The sequence below is a fragment of the Sus scrofa genome, chromosome 5 (genome assembly GCF_000003025.6).
Source record: "Sus scrofa isolate TJ Tabasco breed Duroc chromosome 5, Sscrofa11.1, whole genome shotgun sequence".
NCBI lineage: Eukaryota > Metazoa > Chordata > Mammalia > Artiodactyla > Suidae > Sus > Sus scrofa.
In genome coordinates this window covers 47,921,086-47,947,188 of record NC_010447.5, presented here as the reverse complement: position 1 = coordinate 47,947,188, position 26,103 = coordinate 47,921,086, and the positions used below count along the sequence as shown (strand labels likewise).

At 35.9% G+C, this 26,103-nt stretch overlaps 1 protein-coding gene across 14 annotated transcripts in view; it reads right to left on the bottom strand.

Moving 5' to 3' along the window:
* The window catches only part of LMNTD1 (lamin tail domain containing 1), a 557,729-nt gene that overhangs the window by 452,713 nt on the left and 78,913 nt on the right, over window positions 1–26,103 (bottom strand). For 13 of the 14 annotated variants that reach the window (XR_002344073.1, XR_002344070.1, XR_002344072.1 and 10 more), the window contains exon 2: window positions 3,721–3,896. The exons of the other annotated variant lie outside the window; for it this stretch is intronic. Coding sequence is in view for 8 of the 13 variants with exons in the window: in XM_021092168.1 (XP_020947827.1) it covers window positions 3,721–3,760 (40 nt within the window). In the remaining 5 variants the exon portion in view is untranslated. The remainder of the gene's footprint in view (window positions 1–3,720; window positions 3,897–26,103) is intronic. 14 annotated transcript variants of the gene reach the window in all.

The window sequence follows — 26,103 nt, the reverse complement described above, 5'->3', positions numbered from 1 at the left end:
GCAAAACTTAAGCTGTGTGGGCTTTTCCAGAATTCCAGTTTTGGGGGGGAAGCAGAATTTTAGCATGGGGATCAAAAGAACTGTTTCCTCTGCTTGTTCCTTTGCTGACTTCTTGTATGTCAACAGATCAAGTAACTTCATTATGCCTCATTCATCTCTATAAACAGAATGTGAAAAATTCATGTCTACTACTCATCTTCAAAGACTTTAAAGAGGAAAACTGTGACCATGGGAGAAGGGTGAAAATCTCCAGGCAAAGAATGTGGTGTTGAGCCCTCAAGATGCATTACTTCGTTATACAAGAGAGGCATGATGATTTGATCATGGTTACCATTTACTTTACAAAACAACCATTTGGTTGGCATTTGTGAGCCTGGAGTGCAGTAACTTGCCATGCACGGGCTTTGTGTTCCTGGAAAAGTGGTTTTACGTCTATGCACTTCATTTTCTTCATGTGCGAAATGGGGATAATAGTATTATCAACCTCATGGAGTGTTGTCACTTTGTGCTTCACATATGCGAGTTTTGACAAACTGCTCGGCCCAAATATTTTCCTTCCCAAGAGCTTGGCTTCAAACTATTGATTATATCAGCATATTCATTCTCAAGTGCTTGTTAGATGTTGTGAGATAGTAGGTTCTACAGAAAACAAATATGCTAACGTCCCTGCTTTTAGGAAAGTTTCTCTCAAGTAGATGAGTTTTTCATACACAATCCTAAAGCAATTGACTTAGGGGGATTTTGACAAGGTTTCTATAATATGACCTAGTTTTTGAAAACAATTTTTAAAAATATTTATTCTTCCATATTTTCATATGCATACATTATATATACACATATAAATATATATATTTATAAAATGTGTAATTTACTAAGCATATATAATCAATATAAGTTGTTTCGAGGAGAGAATAAAGAAATTTTAAAGAAAAGAAAAGGAGTTCCCATCATGGCTCAGCGGTAATGAACCTGACTAGTATCCACAAGGACACAAGTTCGATCCCAGGCCTTGCTCAGTGGGTTAAGGATCTAGCATTGCCATGAGTTGTGGTGTAGGTTGCAGACATGGCTTGGATCTGGCATTGCTGTGGCTGTGGCGTAGACCAGCAGCTAGAGCTCCGATTCAACACCTAGCCTAGGAACTTCCATATGCCCTGAGCGAGGCCCTAAAAAAAAGAAAAGAAAAAAATAAGTAAATAATAAGAATAAGACAGTTTGAAAAAATACAGGGATATCTGTGGAAAAAACAGTTTATGTGAGATGACTCCATTTAAGTAAATTTGCATCTGTATGTGTATGCGTATGAAATGCATGAAAATATATTTAAAATACTAATGGTAACCATCTCGAGGTCGTGAAATTTAAGTGATCTTAATTAACTTTTTTCATATTACTAGACTGCTTCTTACAACAACAAATGTTATTTATAACAACTGAAAACCCAGGACTGGGTTAAGATTATTGCACATTATTATACATGATGTATTGTTTTATTTTGCCTTTTTCAAATTGTCCCTAAAAGGTATGAATTACTTTGAAATGAGAGAACTACATTACTTAAAACAATATCCTTTGTAAAAATAAAATGCAGTGGAACAAAGATCTCAATAGAAAGGTAAAGAGGTTTCGGCTACCCAAACAAAGCAGACTGTACAATGAACTTGTTTTGCCAGAAGAAATTCAGTTACTAAACTTTCTTTTCTCTTTTTCTCTCTTTCTTCTGTAGATTTTTTCAATGATGCAAATCTTGAATTTGTCAAAAGAATTTAGTTTTTTAAAAACTTTACTGTATGGTTTTACTTATGTTTTTCCAACTTATTATTATTTTCTACAGCTCATCATGGCCAAAACTGAACTCATTATCTTTCTTTTGCCTCCACTGACTTCTCTTCCTGTCTCCTTTTTCAATAGGAATGTCACCATCATCCTCGAGTCACCCACACGGGATGCCTGGAACTTCTGTGGATCCTTCCTTTGGTTTACTGGCCCTCTGCATTCAAGGAGCCAACCATTTCTGCAGGTACTACATCCTCATATCAGATTGCTCCCATCCCACACCTTTGCCATAGCTATTGTCCTCATTGGTCCAACCAAACTGCAGCTGTTATCTTTAAATCAGTCCCCTGTCTCCACTTTGAAATTTTGATCAAGCAGGAAAATGTCTAAATTTATTTACATGCCATGTGAATAGATGTTTTCTGCTTATCCTCACTTCCTTCCAGGAAACCATCTTCCCTAAACATGCTGCTTTGGGGACTGTTGGTCACTGTGTTTTATTCCCTGTGATATCACAAGCCAGACAGTGAGAACTCCAGCCCCCAAGATGCCATGACTAGTTCAGAGAGAGGCACATGACAAGAGTAGGGTCGGGCATTCTGTCCCAGGGCTTTTCTACCAGAGTAAGAAGAACTCTCTTGCTTTTGATGGGTCCCAGATTAATTCAGCAAATTCCTCTGGAACACTTGTTTCCTTGAAACATTCTAGGAGGCCATGTTCAAACAGGGTAGAGACAGAGCAAGTCATTTCTTCAGTCATCCTATAAATAGGCATAGATTTTTATCCAATTTGGGAACCAACCTCAGATTTAGAAAGGTAACCAGGTTTATGATGATTTCTACTTTATTATCAGTGTGGTCGTTCCAAAAAAAAAAGGGGGGGGGGAAGCTGGGAGTTCCCATTGTGGTTCAGCAGGTTAAGAACCCAACTAGTATACATGAGGATGTTGGTTCAATCCCTGGCCTCACTCAGCGGGTTAAGGATCTGGCATTGCTAGAAGCTGTGGTGTAGGTCTCAGACTCAGCTCAGATTCTGAATTGCTGTGGCTGTGGTGTAGGCTTGCAGCTGCAGTTCTAATTTGACCCCTAACCTGGGAACTTCCGTATGCCACAGACGCAGCCCTAAAAAAATAAATAAAATTTTTAAAATGTAAAAAGGGGAAGCTATTCATTCTATATCCATTCTATTTTCTAATTTCAGCTAGACTATTTATAAATGTCTTCATTTTTTTCACACTCCACATTATTGGATTGCCATGGTAATTGTCTACTTTTGCTCTAACTTTATTGATTCATAATAATCATTAAGTACACAAAGTCCATAGCCAATAAATTTTCACAACTGAACACTACTTTGTTGCTGTATATTTTTACTCACATAAATAAAATTTTATGTGTCTAAAATCAGGACAATGTTTTCATTCTTCTCAAGGGCTAGCTCAATCCCAGGCCCAACAATAATGCCCAATATTACTGTCACTGTCCTTTACCTACAGCAAAGACATTTTATATCAGAAAGTCATCTGCTAGAAAGGCTACTCCAGTGTATTAATTGAATAATAATTATATCAATATTGAACAACTAGCAAGTCCTTATAGGTACTATTATTATTTCAGTTTTATAGATCAGGAAACTGGTAGCCAGAGGTTTAAAAAGTGACTGAAATCAAACAGCCAGTAAATTGAAGAGAGCCAGACTGCAAGATAAAACTCAATTTCCCCCAAATAATTTAAACCATCTAATTCCTCCACTCTGATAATTACCACTTCATTGAGACTGAGAGAAAAAAACTTAACAATTTTTCTTAAGACCAAGAAAGAGAATCCACTTTCCTCTGGTCAACATTAGGAGGATTCAGCCTTAAAGGAGAACAGTTGAGTGAACTCTAATAGCATTTAAAATTCTGCAAAGAAGACAAACAAGAGCACATGATTAGGGACTTACTTTTTATTTGCAGGCATCTTCCATTTCTTCCTGCATCCATATCACCTGTGCAACACCAGCTTCTTTTCCATGTCGCTACTTGTAAGGCATCTCCGGGATCCTTAATTTGGGAGCTCTTCTGGATGGGTGAGATGGTGCTTCTGAATGGGCAGCCTGCCTCTCATCTCTCTAAATGTCTGTCATTTAATTACAGAAGGATAAATGAGAAAGTCAGATCTTCCTTGAGGCCACTGAAAAAATCCCAACCAAAAACTCTGCAAAATCCCATTTACTCAAATTGCTTAAAGCGAAGAAATTCTTCAGATTCCTCAAGATGTGTTAAAAATAATCCAAGACTATTTACTTTGATACATAGTTTGAAAAGCTAGAGATACTGCTAAGAGATTTCTAGATGACACATTTATATTCTGATTCTGATTTTATTGCGAATACTTCTGTTAAAAAAATAAAAAGCTGGAGTTTCCACTGTGGTTCAAGGGGCTTGGAGGCATCTGTGCAGTGTTAGGATGCAGGTTTGATCCCTGACCAGAACAATGGGTTAAAGGATCCAGTGTTGCCACAACTGTGGCATAGGTCTCAACTGTGGCTTGGATCTAACCCCTGACAGGGAACTCCATACACCTCAGGGCAGCCAAAAGAGAAAAAAACAAAAATAAAATAAAAAGCCAAGGAGTTCCCATCGTGGCTCAGCAGAAATGAATCTGACTAAGAACCATGAGGTTGCAGATTTGACCCATGGCCTCACTCAGTGGGTTAAGGATCCAGTGTTGCCATGAGCTGTGGTGTAGGCTGAAAATGCGCCTTGGCTCTGGTGTTGCCAGTGGCTACAGCTCCGATTAGACTCCTAGCCTGGGAACCTCCATATGCCACAAGTGTGGCCCTAAAAAGCAAAAAAAAAAAAAAAAAGCCAGCAGTAGGCATTAGGGCTTTAGTACCTGCTGGGATAAAGAAAAACTTTTGGTGAGATTTTAAATATAGTTGAAGTGAAGAAAATAATATATACACTAATTTGATGTATGTGCCATGGAATGTTCTAAAGAGTACAGTGGAATCAATATATCTTGAATCTGAACTAGTAGAGACTATGTAAAAAGACTTTGTACATCATAGATCTGTGGACAGGGAGATGAGAGAGAATGAAAGAGTGATTTTGAAGTTCCCTTTTAACAAAAGTTAATGCATCATTGTAACTTTAAGAGCAAAAATAAATCTAAGCAATTTAATAAATTATCTTTTTAAAGTAAGATTTTCATTTTTTCATGAGTAAAAAACGAATGCAGTTGTAAAAGACTACAATGCACAATTTGTATTAGGGGGAAATATGGTCCTAACCTTTAAGAAATTATCTTTTGCTTTTTCTGGGCCAAAACAGCTCTCTTAATAAATGTCTTTCAAATCAAGTGGTAGCAATCACAGAAGCTGTGCCCATCTGCATTTGCTTTATGAACTTGATGATCTGTAGAACCATGAAAGTATCATAACTCCATTAAACTATCAGCCCAAACTGCTTCTCATGCAGACCTGTTAAATTATCCGTTTCTTCACTGATCTCCTCTCCTTTTCAAATATTGGTGGGATCCAGTTAGCTGAGAAGTGTCCCAGAGGCGTAACCTCTAGCCCTCCCTGTCCTGCCTCTCTGCATCATGTAGCCTCATCACTGTGTGGTACTCCAAACCTCATCTTGCTGGAGTCACAAGTTTATACTGATTGGTTTCTATGCAGTTCCAAACTGCATACAAGGTGTGTCCTATAAAATACAGTTTTTCCTGATTTACAGTGATTTTTATATTATCACAATAAGCATTAACATTATTTATCTTTCTAAACTAGAAAACCAGGTAAAGGCCTCATCACACCCAGAACTAACTAAGTTAACATTTAGTTAGTCAGAACAAGTATTCCCAACAGTATAATACTCAGTCATTAAGCAAAGCCATTGGTAGGTAAAGACTGAGTTGATAGCTAGAAGATTATTCATACTAAAGAAACAATATCAACTACTGAACATTCACTGTGTTCCATTCACTATGCTTATTTCATATCTTACAACCTCTGAGTTTGTTACAATTGTTTTCCAGATTTTACAGATAAGGAAACAGAAGCCTCCAGAACCAAAGGTACACTGCTAGCAACATGCAGAATCTGGATTTGAACTCATGCCTTAGTACTCAAAAGTTAATTTTATACTTCTTCACAAAGGAAGCTGTCCATGACAATGGTCCAGACACACAGAGAAGCCCAAGCTGGGCCCACTAAGAAGCTATGACATAGAGAAGGAGAAAGTTTTTTTTTTTTCCCAAAACTTGATGTATCTATGAGGGTATTACACAGGCAATTTTACCTAAAAGCCATTATGAAAATAAAAACTGAAGACATGGAAATTTGGTACTCTTCGAAGAATAATAATAAGATAATACCTTTAAAGCACCTTTTTTCTCTTTTTAGTTTCCCATTTGTGCTCCTACAGGCATGACATTAAAGGAAGAGATGTTCATTCCCCAACAACCCTCACACCCAACAAATTCAAATTCCTCACCCCTAAATTCCCTAGAATGTCTTTTTCAACCTACTCATTTTTATTCTTTACTTGGTTCTATTGTATTGTCTATCAAAGCAATGGTTCCGAGTCTCTAAATCTTGTTGCTTTTATGCAATTTCTTCTCACTCTATTCTGTTTTCATTGTTTCTAATTTCTTCTATAGCTGTGAACACCTCTGCTCTGCTCCTGAAAATGTTATAAATCCCTGTGCCCACATGATCTTTATTTTTCTGACCTCATCAGGATAGCTAAAATAAACTACATATTTACATAATAGATAACATCTATACAATCTTTTATGAGTATATTTTCCAAAGACAGGCAAAGATCATGGATTTATTTCAGACTGAGATTGTAATGTTCATTCCAGAATACAGATTAATTGTACAGATTCACTGATATTTTTTCCTTCTAGTTTTATTGAGATATAATTGATATGCAGTACTGTGTAAGTTTAAGGTATATGACATAATGATTTGACTTACCTATATCATGAAATGGTTACTACAGTATGTTTAATGAACATCTATTATCTCACATAAATAAAAAATTAAAGAAATAGGAAAAATTTTTCTTGTGATAAAAACACTTAGGATTTACCCTCTTAACAACTTCCATATATAACATACAACAGTGTCAATTACATTTATCACCTTGTGCATTATTACATTCCTAATACATATTTATCTTATTACTGGAAGTTTGTACATTTTGACTACCTTCATCCAATTTCCCCTCCCCCTCCCCTTCACCTCTGATAACCACAAATCTCATCTCTTTTTCTATGAGTTCATTTGTTTTTGAAGTATGAATGACCTACAATATTATGTTAGTTTTTGGTACACAATACAGTGATTTGATATTACTATACATTTCATACCTGTGACATTTATTTTGTAACTGGAAGTTTGCGTCTCTTAATTTTCTTCACCTATTTCTCCTCTCCCCATTCTGGCAATCACAAGTTTTTTTCTCTGAATATATGAAACTTTCTGCTTTGTTATGCTTCTTCATTTGTTTTTTTTAGATTCCACACGTAAGTGAAATTACACCATATATACATTTCTCTGATTATTTCGCTTAGTATAATACCTCCTAGGTCCATTCATGTCACAAATGTCAAGATTTTATTCTTTTATTGGCTGAGTAATATCCTTTATCTGATCATCTGCTATGGGCACTTAGGTTATTAATATCTTGGTTATTATGAACATAAGGGAATATATACCTTTTCAAATTAATGTTTTATTTTTCTTTACATAATTACATTCTTTACATAATTCTAGGAGTAGAATTGCTGGATCATAAGGTAGTTCATAAGGTAGCCCTATTTCTATTTTGTAATTTTTGAGGACCTCCATGTTGTTTTCCATAGTGCCTGTACCAAGTTACATTCCCACCAACAGTGCACTTGGATTCCCTTTTCTCCACATCCTCACCAATACTTGTTATTTGTTGTCTTTTTGATAATATCTATTCTGATGGGTGAGGTGGTAGTTTAGATTTGCAGTTTAGATATGCATTTCCCTGATGATTGGTGATATTGAACATTTTTTTTCATATGCCTGTTGGCCCTCTGCATGTCCTCTTGGAAAATGTCTCTTCAGGTCCTCTGCCAACTTGTCAACATTTTAACTGGGTTGTTGGTTCGCTGGTTAGTTTAATGGCTGCACCTGCAGCATATGGAAGTTCCCAGGCTAGGGGTTGAACCAGAGCTTCAGCTGCAGGCCTATGTCATAGCGCCACTGGATCCAAGCTACATCTGCAACCTAATTTGCGGCTTGTGGCAACACCAGATCCTTAACCCACTGAGTGAAGACAGGAATTGAATATTTTGGAAATTAACTCCTTGTCAATTATATCTTCCCCAATCTTATACCATGTTCTTCTCCAATTCAGTAGGTGGCATATTTTTGTTTTCTTAATAGTCTCCTTTGTTGTACAAAAGCTTTTTAGCTTGAGGTAGTCCCACTTCCATTTGTTTGATTTTGCTTTTGTTTCCATTGCCTGAAGAGATATATCCAAAAAATATTGCTAAGACACAAGGTCAAAAAGATTACTGCCTATTTTTTCTCCTAGAAGTTTTATGCTTTCAGGTCTTATATTTAAGTCTTTAATCCATTTTGAGTTTATTTTTATATGTGGTATAGTTTGAAAGAAAGTAGTCAAGTTTGATTCTTTTGCATGCAGTTTTCAAGTTTTCCCAAAACAATTAACTGAAGAAAGAAGTATTTCCCCATATATATTCTTGCCTCCTTTTTCATAGTTTAATTGACCACATAGCTGTGGGTTCATTTCTGAGCTCTCTATTTAGTTCCATTGATCTACGTGACTGTTTTTGTGCCAGTAACATACAGTTTTGATAACTGTAGTTCGTTAGTATAATTTAAAATCAGAGAGTGTAATATCTCTATTTTTGTTCTTCTTTCTCAAGATTATTATGGCTAATTGGGTTTTTTGTGTTTCCATAAAAATTTTAGAATTATTTGTTCTATTTCTGGAAAAATGTCACTGGTATTTTGATAGGGATTGTATTGAATCTGTAGATTTCCTTGGGTAGTATGGTCCTTTTAGCAATAATTATTCTTCTAATCAATGAACATGATTTATCTTGCCATCTGTTTGTGTTGTCTTCAATTTCTTTCATTAGTTTTTTTCAAGGATAGATCTTTAACTCCTTAGATTTATTCCTGGGTATTGTATTTTTTTTTTAATTAAAAAAAAGTAGAGTTCCTGTTGTGGCTCAGCAGAAACTAACTCAACTAGTATCCATGAGGATGCCTGTTCCATCCCTGACCTCACTCAGTGGGTTAATAATCTGGTGTTGCCATGAGCTGCACCTCAGATCTCACTTTGCTGTGGCTGTGGCATAGGCAGGTGCTACAGCTCCAATTCGACCCCTAGTCTGGGAACCTCCATATCCTGTGGGTGCAGCCCTAAAAAAAAAAAAAAAAAAAAAAAAATGTTGTGCCAATTTCTGCTGTACAGCAAAGTGACCCAATCTAGATATTGTATTCTTTTTGATGCAATTACAAATGGGTGTGTTTCCTTAATTTCTCTTCATGACAGTTCATTGTTAATATATACAAATGTAACAGATATTTCTATACATTAATTTTGTATCCTGCAAATTGACCAAATTCATTCATGAGTTCTAGTAGATTTTTGGTAGCTTATTAAGGATTTTCTATGTATACTATTATGCCATCTGCAAAGAGTGACAGTTTTACTTCTTTTCCAATTCAGCTATATCTCTACAATTGTAATTATCCTCCAATTTACAGGTTGCCTACCCAAAGATATGGGTCTTGACTATACGTATCTCTGTATCTCCTACTCATCTTGATGTGGTTCTTTCTTCATATCTTTTGTTGTAGAAGATCTTTTATGCTAGTCTTCAGGTCATTCTCATCAATAATTATCTATAAATAGCAGTCATTTTGTTGTCCCTGTGAGAGATGAGCTCAAATTCTTCCTATTTCACCATCTTGCCCACTCTTGATTCAATGACATTTAATTACACATCTAGCAATATTTTTTAAAAGAACCTTTAAAAATGAATTTTATGCAAAAAAATGAATTTTATCCAGTTACAAATACACAAAATCTCACATAATGATAATAATTATTATTATGATCATTTATAATATTATCATTATCATCTATAAATGATAATAAAGATGATTATGATAAATCTATGAACTAAGTAGCATTACACTTACATATACACAAAAAAAACCTTTATCAGATGTGGCTTGGATCCTGCATTGCTGTGGCTGTGGCATGTGCTGGCAGCTATAGCTCCGATTCAACCCCTAGCCTAGGAACCTCCATATGCCATAAGTGCATCCCTGAAAAGCAGAAAACAAAAAACAAAAAACAAAAAAAACAAAAAAACCCTTTATTTTCCTTAGGTACTGGTAAAAAGGTAAGCATATGACAATAGACTGTAGTCATGCCATGAGTATTATTTTTTCACAACTCCCAATTAGTTAATTTGAATTCATTGTGTTTCTAATAAATAAAGAATAGGAAAGAGAAAAAATAGAATGAATGCCTTTAAAAGATTATCAAGTATCAACATAGTTCTCTACTGTCAACTATACAAAGCTGAAAAGTAATTCCCATTGTGCCCTACATCATAGATAATCAAAAGCGTACATTTACTCATATAACTACTATTGTCAGGAGGCTCTCTTGTTATAATTTATTTCTTATGGACTGCCAACAGGATTTTAAAGTATTTTCCATATATGTTGAGTCATGCACAGTAAAGATAAGACAAAGAGTACAGACATAAAAACCCAGGAGTGGGTAGGAGTGTTAAGCCCTTGTTCCCTTTCTCTCTTTTTTTTTTTTTTTTGTCTATTCTGGTTTTTCTTGGATGTCAGAGAAGAAAAGCATCACTGTCCTTGATCAAAGAAGGAAGGGAGCAAAAGGAAGAAATTGTGGCCAAAGTAAGGACATATTAAAGAAATGGGAAAAATTGCCTTAGTTTATCTATTATAATTCTAGCTTTAGGAAGAATAAGAAAAGTATATTATTCTTTTGAGTCCCAGAAAGAAAAATAAAAGCCAAAGAATTTAATTTGTAAAGTCAAACTTATTTAAGAAAATTAATTGAGTGTGAAAAACTAAGATTTACTTTGAAGCTTGATCAATTGAATTTCACTAGTGCTCTTTTTAACAGTGAATTATGTAATGACATTAAAATACTTAATATCTGCCAAAAAACTATTATAGCTAATAAAAAAAATTCAGTAAAACTACAGAATAAAAAAATAATGTACATAATGTACATAAATATATTGCATTTCTATATACTAACAACAAACCATTAGAAAGGGAAATGAAATCTCTGAAGCTCTGGGATGCATGTTTGATCCCCGGCTTGGCATAGCGGGTTAAGGATCTGGCATTGCTGCTATGTAGGCTCAGCTCAGATCTGATCCTGGGAACTCCACAGGGTGGCCAAGAAAAAAAAAAAAGAAAATCCTACTTACAATTTCATTAAAAAAAAAAAAAACCCTCCTAGGAGTAAGTTTAACCAAGATGGTGAAAGGCCTATACTCTGAAAACTATTAAGACATTGAAGAAAGACGTTGAAGACAATACAAAAGGAAAAAAAAAAAAAAAACATGCTCATGGACTGGAAGAATCAATACCATTGAAGTGTCTGTACTACTCAAAGCAATCTACAGATTCAATGAAATCTCTATCAAAATACTAATGGCATTTTTCACAGAACAAGAAGAAATAATCCTAAAATTTGTATAGGTCCACCAAAGAGCCTTAATAGACAAATCAGTCTTAAGAAAGAAGAACAAAACTGAACTATCACACTCCCTGATTCAAACTATATTACAAATCTACAATAATCAAAACATTTTGGAGTTCTCATTATGGCTAAGTGGGTCAAGAATCTGACATAGTCTCCATGAGGATGTGGGTTCGATCCCTGATCTCACTCAGTGGGTTAAGGATCCATCATTGCCACAAGCTGTGGCATAGGTAACAGATGTGGCTTGGATCCAGCATTGCTATGGCTGTGGTGCATGCCTGCAGCTGCAGCTCTGATTCAACCCCTAGCCCAGAAATTTCCATATGTCACAGGTATGGCCGTAAAAAGAAAACAAAACAAAACAAAATATATGATTCTGGGACAAAAACGTACACATAGATCAATGGAACAGAATGGAGAGTTCAGAAATGAACCCACTCTTATATGGTCAATTAAGTTATGATGAAGTAGGCAAAAAGACAGTCTCTTCAATAAATGATGTTGGGAAAACTGGACAGCTACATATGAGAAAATGAAACGACTTCTTTCTTACACCATATGTAAAAATATACTCAAGATGGATTAAAGACTGAAATGTAAAACTTGAAACCATAAAACTTCTAGAATAAAACATAGGCAGTAATCTCTTTGACATTGGCCTTAGTAATATTTTTTTGGATGTCTCTTCAGGCAAGGGAAACAAAAGCAAAATTAAGCAAATGTGACTACATCAAACTAAAAAGCTTTCACACATAGAAGGAAATCAGCAACAAAGTGAAAGGCCATATACTGAACAGGAGAAGATATATGCAAATACAGTAAGAGGATGGTATCTAAAATATATAAAGGGCTCATACAACTCAATATAAAAAAAAAAAAACCTGATCTAAAAATAGGCATAGGACCTGAATAGACATTTTCCCAAGGAAAATATACAGACAGCCAATAGACACATGAAAAGGTGCTCAGCATCACTAAATACCAGGGAAATGTAAATCAAAATCACAGTGAGATACCACCTCACACTTATCAGGATGGCTATTATAAAAAAGATAAGAAACAACAAGTGTTAGAGGATATGGAGTAAAGGCATCTCTCATGCACTGTTGGTAGGAATATAAATTGGTGTGTCCACTATGGAAAACAATCTCGTTTCCTCTAAAAAATTAAAAACAGAACTACAATATGATCCAGCAATTCCTCTACTGGTTATTCATCTGAAGAAAAGGAAAACACAAATTGAAAAGACATATGTGCCCTTATGTTCACTACAGCACTATTTATAACAGCCAAGACATGGAAGAAACCTAAGTCTTCATTGACAGATGAATGGATAAAAATGTTTACACATATATAAACAGCAGAATATTACTCGGCCATAAAAAAGAATGAACTCTTACCCTTTGCAGCAACAAGAATGGACCTAGAGGGTGTTATGCTAAATGAAATAAGTCAGATAGAGAAAGAAAAATACTCTACAATTTCACTTATACGTTGAATCTAAAAAGCAAAACAAATGAACAAACAAAAGAAGAAAGAAGAAAACTCGCATATATAAAGAGACAGGTGGTTGCCAGAGAAGCAGGGGGTTGAGGGACGAACGAAAGAAGTAAGAGAGTAAGAGATACAAACTTCCTGCTGTAAAATATTCACAGGTATGTAAGGTATAGTATAGGGAGAATAGTCAATAAATAATATTGTACCAGCTTTGTATGGTAACTGAAGGGAACTCGATTTATTGTGGTGATCATTTTTTAGTGTTTAAAAATATCAAATCACTATGTAATGTATCTGAAACTAATATAATATGTAAGCTAATTATAATTCAATTAAAAACAATGAAATTCTTAATTCATATTCACTTGCCATTAATTTAGTCAAATAGCTCTGTTGGCCATTCTTATGATAAAGACAACTAATAATAAAATAATGATAGAATTGATAAACATATATTGTGGTCCATGTATCACTTTTTTCAATACTAGAATAAGTTTTAGAGGTAGACTAAGATCCAGGATTCTGGAGCCAAACTGTAAAGGTTCAAATACTGTCTCTGTCACTTACTAGCTGTGTGACATTAGGCAATTTACCTAACCTCTCTGTGTCTCAATTTCCCCATCTTTTTTTTGTTGTTGTCGTTATTTGTTTGTTTGTTTTGGCTGCACCAGCTGTGTGTGAAAGTTCCCAGGACAGGGAATGAACCTGCACCACAGCAGCAACCAGAGCCACTACAATGATAATGCCAGGTCCATAACCCACTGCACCACAAGGGAACTCCTCAATATCCAAATGTTTAATTATGTATAATAATAGTGTCTACCCCATAAGGTTGTAATAAAGATTACATTAGTTGATAAATGTAAAAACTTAGAACAGTGCATTCAACATATTTGGCACTATTTAATTACTTGCTGTTGTTATTTGAAAGTTATGAAAAAAATTTTAATTATGTCAGTCATTTCTGAATTTCTGAATTCTGTTTTTAAAAGTACTCATGACACTAAGGATATAAAAAAAAGTGTTCTTAACTTGAAGTCTTAGTTAATAATGCTCTAGTACAAAGTAATGGAAAACTCAATGAATGGCAGTTTAAGCTATAATAACATTTTGTATTTATTTTACAAGAATTGCAGAAGCGGAAAGTCTTAGAATTGGGTCAGTGAGCCAAAAATATAACCCAGGACTCAGGCTTGTTCCAGCCATGTGTTCTGACTATGCTTAGCTGTCAGCTCTTCCTTCTCATGCCAGTTGCTTACTATCAGGAGGGCTGTCACAGCTCTAGGCTTCGAGACTGGCTGTAGGAAAAGGAGAATGGCCAACAAGCTCTGCACTCACACGTTGCCACCTAACCCTTAAGAGGATTCAATGATCTCTCTCTTAAGATGCTAGAAGACTTCTTCTTAACAGAAGTAAGTAATGAACTCTCCATCATCCATAGTTAGAGGCCACAGAATGGCTTTCAGGTTAGCCCACTAGCAGTTTCTGTTACTTTGATGAAGACAACCTATCAGAAACCAACAATAAATGTCCCACATATGGTGAGACACTTGAAGTCTGATTAAAGCTCAGGAACAAGAAAAGTCTGTTTATCCACATTTATTATTCAATGTTTATATGGGCACCCCATCCAATGGTCAAAAGCCAGGAAAATCAAAGACAATCGACTGAAAATTTTAGGTTTAAAATGAAATAAAATTTAAATTCAGTTCCCCAGCTTCACTAGTAACATTTCAACTGCTCAGTGGCATCATGTGGTTAGTGGCTACCATATTGGACAACAAAGAGAACATTTCCATCATCTCAGAAAGTTTGATTTGACATTGCTGCAGTTTAGAGGGAAAGTTATCAGTACCTATCAACTTTTAAATGTGGATATTGGCTGAATCACAATTGCACTACTGACAGTAATCTGTCCTGCAAAATACCCAAATGCACAAAACTGTGTGTTTAAAATTGCAATTATTAGTAGTACTTCAAAACTGGAAGTGGTGCAAGTGTCCATCAACAGAAGGAATTTAACAAATTACAGTAAATTCAGATTATAACCTATTACACAAATATTTCAAAGAATGATACAGATTTATATGCACTCACAAAGGAGGATGCTTGCCATATACTACTGAGTGAATCAAGCAAGTTACACACGTATACAATGATCCCATTTTTATTTTAAATATATGTAATTTGGGAGGTCCCAGTATATGTATATACTGTGGCTCAACAATAACAAACCCAACTAGTATCCATGAGGATGTGGGTTTTTGATCCCTGGTCTCGCTCAGTGGATTAAGGATCCAGCATTGCCCCGAGCTGCAGTGTAGGCTGCAGATGTGGCTTGGATCCCATCTTGGATCCCAGCTGCAGCTTTGATTCAATGGCTAGCCTGGAAACCTCCATATGCTGCAGGTGTGGCCCTAAAAAAAGACCCCAAAAAAGCGATAATAAAATGAATGTATGTAAATTTATACAAAATTGTGTGTGTGTATACATATATATATTTATATATGCACATGTTTCAGGACTAGGGGGAAGCAAGTGAGATGCCTAGTGCACAAAATGCAAGGCACTTATCCTTGGTACCTCTGTAAATTTTATACCCTTGATGTCTCATTCACCATATCCTACTCCTGGCCCTGATATGTTTGCATGTATATAGAAAAATCTTTGAGAAGAATCACACATGAGTAAAGAAGTATTTTCCTTTTAACTCTTTTAACTTATACAATTATTCGATTTTTTTAAGGAAGGGTGTGACCTGAAGCAAGTTGTTTATCGAAGCCTATATCTAAGGGAACAGTGGAGACCACAACAGCACTTGAAGACCTGCTCTAGCCTGGGGCCCCTTACAGGACATCAATATGTTAATACTGGAGCTTGTTTTCATGTTCAATTCCACATAGTTTCTGAAGATTTTCATTTGAGACCTTGAAAAGCCCAGAGGAAATACTACCAGCAATTTATTATATAAATAATCATATTTGGCTCTATTTGTATTTTTTCATGTTGTATTCTCAATGCTTATTAGCAGTAGCCCTTCCAGACCACAGTTTCCATATAATTACCATGTAATCAGCTGAGCAAAATTTTAATGACTCTTGAATAACACAAAATGTGGTCAATCATTTGCCAAATAATTACAGTAGCTCAAGTCACAGGTCTATGTACCAAGAATGCTGCTAATCATGGAGTTTCCTATGTGAATATGAGTGACTTTAGTTTTTTCCATTCAATGTCTATTTATATTTTCTTCTTGTCAATGCTCATGCCTTTTTTGTTGTGGTTTTTTTCCATTTTTGAATTTCCAATAATTATTTTAAATGAGACTTGATAACTTTATTTTTTCAGGAGAGCATATCTACTGTAAATTGCTATCTTTCATAATTAAAGCTAACAACTGGCTTAGCTTTGTTTTAGTATGTATATTTTCCACAAAAGATAAAGAGTAGGAAGTGTACTCTATGTTTATACTGATAATAAATTGACATGATCCGGCTGCTATATATATATTATCTCCAAATGGTGTGAAACATTTCCAACGTATTTTGTTGTTTTTCAAAGACAGGATGAATATTTCCTTTTCTGTTTCAAAATCTTTCAAAGCTGTCTGTAAAAAGTCCAACTCTTAATTCCATGGACATCTAGATTCACAATTATAAACAATTAAAGTAAATGACATATTTCAAAATACAGATTATCTGGGTTTTATCTTTGCCAAGTGCAATTTTTAAAGACAAATGCAGTGTCTTCAAATTATCTGCCATGATGTCAGCATTCACACAGTTAATTTACAGAAAAGTGAAAACTTTGATTATCTAAGTCAGCCAGCTGTTTGTCAGTCTCCATGATGCCAAACAATGGATTTGATCATTTTCTCTAATGACTTGATCCACTTCAGTAACATGAAAATACTGATAGTTTCTTAGAAATGAAAGTTAAGTGTGACTCAGCAGTAATGAATCTAACTAGTATCCACAAGGATGCAGGTTTGATCCCTGGCCTCGCTCAGCAGGTTAAGGATCTGGCTTTGCCATGAGCTTTGGTGTAGGCTGGCAACTGCAGTTCTGACTCGACCCCCAGCCTGGGAACTTCTATATGCTGCTGGTGAGGCCCTAAAAAGCAAAAAAATATATATGTGTATATATAATTAACTATAATTTTAACCAAAATTCTACTTCATTAGGGCTAGTGTTTATTATTTCTTTAAACAGTATACAAACCAAATTAATATTTTAGTATTATGTAAACTTACTCATGTTTCTTAGCTACATATCTGTTTGTAAATTTTATCTTCATTTCCCAGTTGAAAGAAGAGTGAAGCCAATTTTATGGAAAGGGAAGTAACTGGCTTTTAAATTAGTAGACACATTCTATTTCACTCCTGAGGTTCTTTTTGGCTAGATTAAATTGCATGAAAAATAACATTGATTTGGTTCCTTCCTAATGTTCACAGTTGCCCTTGAGAAATTAAAATCTTTTAAGATTCTTCAGCAGTGCAATGTTCATTACCATTTTTATAGTCTCATGGAAACATTTGTCAATAATCTTTATTGAATCTTTTAGATGTTTCCTTCTGGACCTCAGTTTACTTCCTTATAAATTTAAAATCAAAAAGTTGAAAGAAGTAATCTCTATAGTCCTAAGAATCTATAATCCTTTCTAAATTTTGAAATGGTCTAATAAAAATATATTTTTGCTTTATGTGCTATTTAATGTGCATACATTTTTTTCTTTTCTTTTAAAATTTCTGCCTAATTATCACAAAAGTAAAAATGATGACTCATGTGTCTGGGAAACTCAAGGGCTTTGGACAGAATAGAATCCAGTGTTCAAACCTCCTTGGGTATTTGCCTCTCTCCACATCTGAGCTCTTCTTTCCTTTGTTTCTGGTTTATTTCCAGGCATATATTTTATGTGTAACATTAAAAATGACTACCATTAGCTTCAGTCATCTTTACATCCCATGAACTCAGTAATCCCACTGCTACAAAAATGCACATCTTTCCTGACAGCTCTAGAAGCACTGGGGTGGACTTTAATTGGCCTGATCTGGGTCATGTAGCTAAATCTGAACTAGTCCCAGCGGCCAAGAGGATTTGTATTCTCACTGGGCAGACCTGGATCATAGACCTCATCCCTGATGTCACCTTACTGGCCTCAGAGTAGAGGGGTGATCCCCAAAAGGATAGGCGTGTTATATTTAGGAAGAAGGAACGCTGCAAAAGCAAAACCACCAGGAGTCCACTGTGTGTGCTAACTCCTGATAGCATTCCATCAACCTGAGTCCCTAATCAACAATTCTAGTATTCGATCTATTTGCACAGCTGTTAAGGCAGCTGGGTCCAAAATGTTTACATTAAGGCGTTGACTTGGTATTTTCCACAGTATAGTACATGACATGCGGTGATGAAACATTAAGAAAACAAGTATAGAATTTAATATGATAATGCATAGATCAGCAAACATTATTCTCTTGTTTGCTTTCCAAATTTCTGAAATTTGAGGCCCAGTAAATTTTCTACTCATTCTCAACATTTTTTATTATAAGCTCTTCAAAAGGTAATAACTGTTTAGCACACTTGCTGCCATAATCTCTCCAAGGATCTTCTTTATGGAATCCACTTATAGCATCTACCTCCTTATAATAAAATCCTTATATTATTATCAACTAAAGAGCCTTGTATAAGGCCCAAGACTCAGGAGCTAGAGTCTAACATGCTTATCACTTCTTTAAAAATTGATTTGGGGTGACTGGACCCTCTGAGTAAGTTTCTTTTTAAAATATTTGAAATTGTCAATAACAAAGACAAATTTAGCACCCTGATTCTAAGTCACATTCATACTCTCCTAAGATTTTAATTGTATATAATTGATCATCTTCATGATTTATCCAAAATATTTTTACTATAAGGTAACAAGTTATTTAGAGAACACTTCACCTAAGTGTGTCTCCCTGGGAAAGAGCTACTGCACTTGAGGTGAACAGTATCATTTCAGATGCAAATGAGAATAGACTGGAGTCGAATGTGACACACAAACCAGATATTCTGAGCCTCCAAATAGTTTTATGTTGATTAAGCAACACTGGATACCTTTATGCCATTAGGGGACTAATTTACCAGATTTGTCAGCATAAACAACAATTAACACTTTTTTTCCCTCTTTCTTTTTTTAAAGAGCATGGCATTTATTTCTCCCGGCAGGTAACCAGGTTCTGAATGGCTGACTTTTTGCTTCTTAGGGTAAATTATGAAAGACATTCAATAAATCAATGGTTCTAATTTGAAATATTTGTAGCGCTGGATAAAAGCCAGCCACCTCCTTTTCATAGAACTGTTAACACTTTAGGGAAGCATTGGTAAGAACCATCACTTGCTTTTAAATATATGTATATTTATGTATGTAATATATGTAAATATATATATATATATGTTTGGTATAAAAATTGTAGGGAGACTTGATCTACTGATCATGAAGAAGGCTCCTGGGGCCCTCTAATGGGAGAAATCATAGCAGAAGTGTTCAGCCCCATTACATGAGGGAAAGTCTAATGGCACCAGCCAGGAAGTAACCATGACCCCCTTTCCGGAGGGAATAAGAGGAAATTGTTGCTGAGAGAGACTAATATACCATTGGAATTACTCTTAGAGCATAACTGCAGGCTGTGGCAGTAGGGCATGCTTTGATTTTCCAGCCTATCTCTAGTTCTCTCCTTGGATGATATTTTCCTAGATGCCACATACCCTGGAGTTGATATCTGTGGTTAGGGTGACTGATCCAGGTAGCAGGGAGTAAGAAATGGCAGAAGCATTCCATTTTGCAGACTGGGTAGACAGGCTCTGACTCCAGCAGGCAGCAGCCCAGAGTGTGACCTGGGAATCCACCCACAGTGAAAGGATGAAGGAGCAAATATAATGCTTTCAAGAGAGACTTCTGGGCCAGACCCACCTAAGCCCCAAGGGTGGCTTTACTATCCCTGCCTGAGTAACTAGAGAAGTTGTCTTATGTCTCCATGCCCCTCTTTCCTCATCTAGAAAGTGGAGATAATAATAGTATCTATCTTGCAACAGTGTTGTGAGTTCTTGGCATATAATTAAGTATTCAGTGTAGAGCAAGGGTAGAATAGTGGCCCAGAGGAATGACAGTGGTGCTGGGAAAGCTGACTCTTGGGGGGGAGGGGAGGAGCAGAATAAGGAGGTGGAGCATCCCTTTATTGGAGTCAGCCACACTGTCACAACAGTCAGAACAGCATCTGTCCATACCCACACTGGGCAGCCTGTTAGCCATCTTCCTAAAAACGGAATGTGTGGTTGCAGTGCCAGATATCACTGAACCGACTTCAAAAGTCCTTCAGCAAAGTTTAATCATAGATCAAAAAACAAAACAAGTATTTAAAACAAAAAACAAAATAACAGAAAAGTCTTATTTTGTTTGTTTCAAACCAGTGTCTTCTGGTTTAAAAATAATTTCCTTAAGTCATCTAGTTGCTCTTTTTCACTAGGCAGAATTCAATTTAAACATCTCAAAATATAAACTTGGCTTTAATGTCAAGTATCTATAGAGAAATAATTTTTTTTTTTTTTTTTTTTTTTTTTGCTTTTTAGGGTCACCCTGGTGGCACATGGAGCTTCCCAGGCTAGGGGTCAAATCAGAGCTGTAGCTGCTGGCCTACACCACCACCACAGCAACACGGATCCATGCCACATCTGCAACCTACATCACAGCTCAGGGCAACACCGGATCCTTAACCCACTGAGCGAGGCCTAACCCACAACTTCATGGTTACTAGTTGGATTCGTTTCCACTGTGCCACGACAGGAACTCCTCATAACGTCTCTTAACAAACTATTTTAGCAGCTCACAATTGTTACTTCAAAAAGATGAAAAATTGGGGTACACAATGACCTTTTCCAATGTGTAATGATATTGTCTCTAATGATCAGTTCTTACTCTTTCTTTTTTAAAAACTTTTATCAGAATATAGTTGATCTGCAATGTTGTATCAGTTTCAGGTACACAGTAAAGTGAATCAGTTATACATACATATATCCATTCTTTTTCCCACACAGGTTATTACAGAACATTGAGTAGACCTCCCTGTGCTATGTATATACAGTAGGTCCTTGTTAGTTATCTATTTTACATATAGTAGTGTATATGTGTTAATCCCATCCTCCCAATTTTTCCCTCTCCCCTTGAAGTTTCCCCTTGGGTAACCCTAAGTCTGATTTTGAAAACTGTGAGTGTGTTTCTCTTTTATAAATGAGTTATTTTGTATTATTTCCTTTCTAAAGGGTTTATTTCCTTTACCCACTTCCAGATTAGCACATTGAATCCTTAATGAAAAAAAAACGTATAATAATATAAGAAGTTAAAGAGCTTCACGTAAAATGTTACATTTATTTATTTATTTATTTATTGGCTGCATCTGCAGCATGCAGAAGTTCCTGGACCAGGGATCAAACCCAAGTCACAGCAGTGACAACACTAGATCTTTTAACAGCTAGACCACCAGGTAACTCTTAAAATGTCATATTTAGAGCATTTAGCATTCAGATTTGAAACTGTAGATGTGAATTTAAGTTCCAACTTGTCACTACAATTCATATTTATTCTCATAAAAAACAGTCTCCTATTCTCCCCTCCGTAGCATGCTTGATTTCATTGTCCTCAGCCTGGCTGCATATTAGAATCACCCAAAGAGCATGTTAAAAATCCTGATGCTGTGGCCCCACCTCCGGAAATTCTGGGATGCAACTTTCTTGGGCTCTTCTTTAAAGTTCTCAGGTGATTTCTAGCACAGTTGAGATCCACTGCTCTCTGTGGACTTATACATGCAAAGGCAAGCAGTACTCCTTTCTCTTTCTTTTGTCCTCAAGTTTCATAACTTAGTCATTTGTAAAAGTTATGATAGGAATATGATATCCTTAATTAAGAATACTTAGATGATTGCATAATGAGTCTGTCTTTTCGTTTGAGTGATTTATCAAGGAATGATATAGTAACTTCTACAATTACTATGAAAGTCTCATAAATTGTATTTTTAAATTATTGAAACTATGTTCACCAGCTAATGAACTTTTTTTTTTGCTATAAACTGGCAGATAAGAATTTCTATAAAAGTAATTAATGAGCCTGTTCACCTTCCGTAGAGATATGTCTTCTCTGTTTCTAATGTTACCACCTGTCTCCCAGACATCTATGCTTTGAACTTGCATCTCTGCTACAGCACCTTGGAGTGGATAAAAAGGGAACTCCATTTATTTTCAACTTATAAATAAAATGCCCCGTTTGGTGGTGGGGGTTTGGGTAATTGATGCCTCCTCCTGCTTTCACCTGTGATCCTATTTGTGACATTCTGTCCCTGCTGTTTCTGGGTGTCTGGGTTCCTGCCTCTCCATGTTGTTCACTGGACCTTTGTTTAATAAATATTCCTGAGGCATTTAACACGTGCTAGGCACTATTTAAAACTGTGGACTTGGAGTTCCCATTGTGGCTCAGCAGGGGGTTACAAACCTAACTAGTGTCCATGAGGATACAGGTTTGATTCCTGGCCTCACACAGTGGGTTAAGGATCCATATTTTAGGAAATTCTGCTCTCTTATGGGCATCTAAGAAAAGTTTCCCCCTCCCTAGTTATCACAAACTTTAAAATGACTTAGTTATTTTCTTTCAGGAAACCTTTCATTTCCCCCTACCAACAAACTCCTGTAGAATTAGGTCTAGCTTAACAGTTTCCAGAATTTTATCTGTTGAAAGCTCACTCTATTTCCTCTTGAAGGTCAGCAAAGTACTATTGAGAAGAGCATGGCCATGAAATTTCAAGTGAATTTACTCTTGCTTTGGAACGCCTAATATGTTGATTTTTTTTTCTTTTGCCTCTTGTTTCTGTCATTTTCTGTTGGCCTTCTCTCTAAATTTTCTTCATATTTTAATTCTTGCACTGATCAAAGATGAGATTTTCCAGCTCCTTCCTGGAAATTCTCTGGTTATTGTTTCTCTTAACCCAGATCCTGAATTCACTTTTCCCCGGCCATGTTCACTCTACTCTTCTCAAGTGTTGTTGACAGGCCTGGTGACTCCCCAGTATCACGACTAAGCAATCTGTGGTCTAAGATCCATCTGATGCACAGAGCTTACAAAGATGAACACAATATGACCCTCTCTTCTAAAGAAGTTTACGGTCCCATGCAAGAGTCAGATCCTTAAGCCAGGTCTGTGGTCAGTTGATTAAACAGAAGCTATTAAAGTGGAGAATCATAACACATAAATAGATGATGTGTATAATTTTAACTTGGACCTGTAAATATACATGCACTTACCAAACTTTAAGACATAGGGTCAAGTCTTTTTGTTCAATTGCGGATTGGAATTTTACATTGTCTTTCTTGCAGAGCCCTTACATATTGCTGTCATTTCTGGTTTCAGTTTATTTAAAATAGAGTGAAAGTGTAATAACTGTAGAAGTAAGTATCTGAGCCCTAAAACCATATTGATTTTTGTGCTTTTCTTTCCCCCAGTCTTTTACAGTTGTTGAGCTCACATCTGTTCTGGCAGCACTTGTTTTAGCATTACATTTTCATAGTCTTTCCAAAGTATTCAAATAAGTTTATAAGAAACAATAACTCTCTTTCATTCCACACTTAATATCTCATCATCTTGCTAGTTAATTAAGTCCCATGTTTTTAAATATCAAGTACATGGACATAATCAGGTTTGAATACACGCACAACTGAGTCTTGGTAAGCACACACCCCACATGGAAGAAGACAAAGACATGAGCACAAGAAAGAAGGACTCCCAGCTGGAAGCATCCAGTGTGCCTTCTGTATCTAATAGTATATTTTACAGGCAGCAGGGAATTCTCAAGTTAATCTGGTAAATTTCTTAATACATCCACTCATATTATATTATTGCAATACAATATAAATGGTTTAATAAAGGCTTATGCAAAATGTTACCTTTAATCTTAAAAGGATCCTTTGCTGTGACCCAGAATAGATGTTAATTTGGAATTTTTTTTATTTTGGGGGTGAGTCTTTGTTTATTTTAATTTATCTTTAGAATAAATAATAGAGTTGCACAATTCAAAATTTCTAACCTAAAACAACAGTGAAAAGTATCTCTCATATCCCTGCTCCCCAGCTACCAGTCCCCTTTCCCAGAGGCAACCAATGTTATGGCCCTTATATGTCCTTATAGAGGTTTTTCAAGTTAAGTAACAAAAACACATCAAACACAAAATCATATACATTTTCTTTTCCTTTTTATGAAAATACAAAATGTTAGCACACTAGTTATGCCACTGCTAGGAAGAGTTTTAACATTTTCCTTCACCCTCAAGGAGTCAGAATTTTCATCAAGCAGGTCAAGAACTTGTCAGATGCTATGTATTTAGTTGACTAAGGCTTCCAGCAGATGGCCAGATTATATCCCCATTACCACCATATCTTGATTCTCTGCCAGTTTTCTAAAATATAGCAAGAACACACCATGAGTTTCCTCTCTAAAGGCAGTTCAACATCATTTCTATCTCTTTATTCATTTGTAAGGTATATATTTTGTGGATTTCCTTAAAGGTATACCTTCTTGGTATATCGTACTTCCCCTCCTGTCAGGTTTTTAGTAATTATTTATTATTTGGTATATGAAATAAAGTCATAAAACAAAGTCATACTTCCCATTAGCTTGGTTTTGTTTTGTTTTGTTTTTTGTGGGGTTTTTTTTGTCTTTCGTCCTTTTTAGGGCCACACGCACAGTATATGGAGGTTCCCAGGCTAGGGGTCGAATCGGAGCTGTAGCCACCAGCCTACGTAACAGCAATGCCAGATCCAAGCCGCATCTGCGACATAGACCACAGCTCACAGGCAATGCCAGATCCTCAACCCACTGAGCGAGGCCAGGGATCGAACCCGCAACCTCATGGTTCCCAGTCAGATTCATTTCTTCTGTGCCACGATGGGAACTCCCATACTTCCCATTAGCTCGTAGATGTGTATACATGTCGCAGTGTGCATTCATTTTATTTACAACCCATGTGCTTTACATGTATGTTGGCATTTGAATTTCTAGGTGATATTTGGCATTTGAATTTCTAGGTGATATTTTCAGTCTCTCCTAATTATTTTCTCATGTGAATCACTGAGAAGCCCTTTCAGTGTTGTTTTTCTTTCCATACCCTATCTTTTCTCCTCCAAAGAAATCAGCACTATAGCTTTATCTGGGAATTTACTTTGCTTTCTCTACATTTTCAATGTAGAGTCCTCTTGAACAGGTCAGCTAACCTCTGGGAAAACATGTTTGTTCTTCCCCATTTTGCAATATGCATCTCATTCTAGCCAAGAGCCTATCTTTCCAGGATATTAAGTCATGGTTCAGGTATCTAAGCCCTCTTCATCAACACTAACTGCATTGTCAGTAGTTCCCTTCCCAGAGATTCCTCTATCTTTCACATGTCCTACTCCAACAAAAAAGAAACAAGGGAAACATGATCTACACACCACTCGCTTCCTGCCTAAAAATTCACAGTCCCTAATGATGTTTCCCTCTTCTTTTGCTGTGTCTTTTTCTGTTCAAGAATGAGCAATTTGCTCCAGAAATCCCACTCTTGGGCATATATCTGGAGAAACCATAATTCAAAAAGATACATGCACCTAACATTTATTTCAGCACTGTTTACAATAGCCAAGACATGGAAGCAGCCTAAAGTCCATCAACAGATGGATAAAGAAGATGTGGTACATACATACAATGGAATATTACTCAGCCTTTCAAAAGAATGAAATAATGCCATTTGCAGCAATATGGATGGATCTAGAGATTATCATACTAAGTGAAGTAAATCAGACAAAGACAAATATCATATAATATCAATTATATGTGGAATCTAAAACAAAGATACAAATTGAACTTATCTGCAAAACAGAAACAGATTCACAGACTTAGAAAACAAATTTATGGTTACCAAAGGGGAAAGGAGGCATAAACTGGGAATTTTGGATTAAAAGATACAGATTACTATATATAAAATAGATAAACAGCAGGGATTTACTGTGTAGCACAAGGAA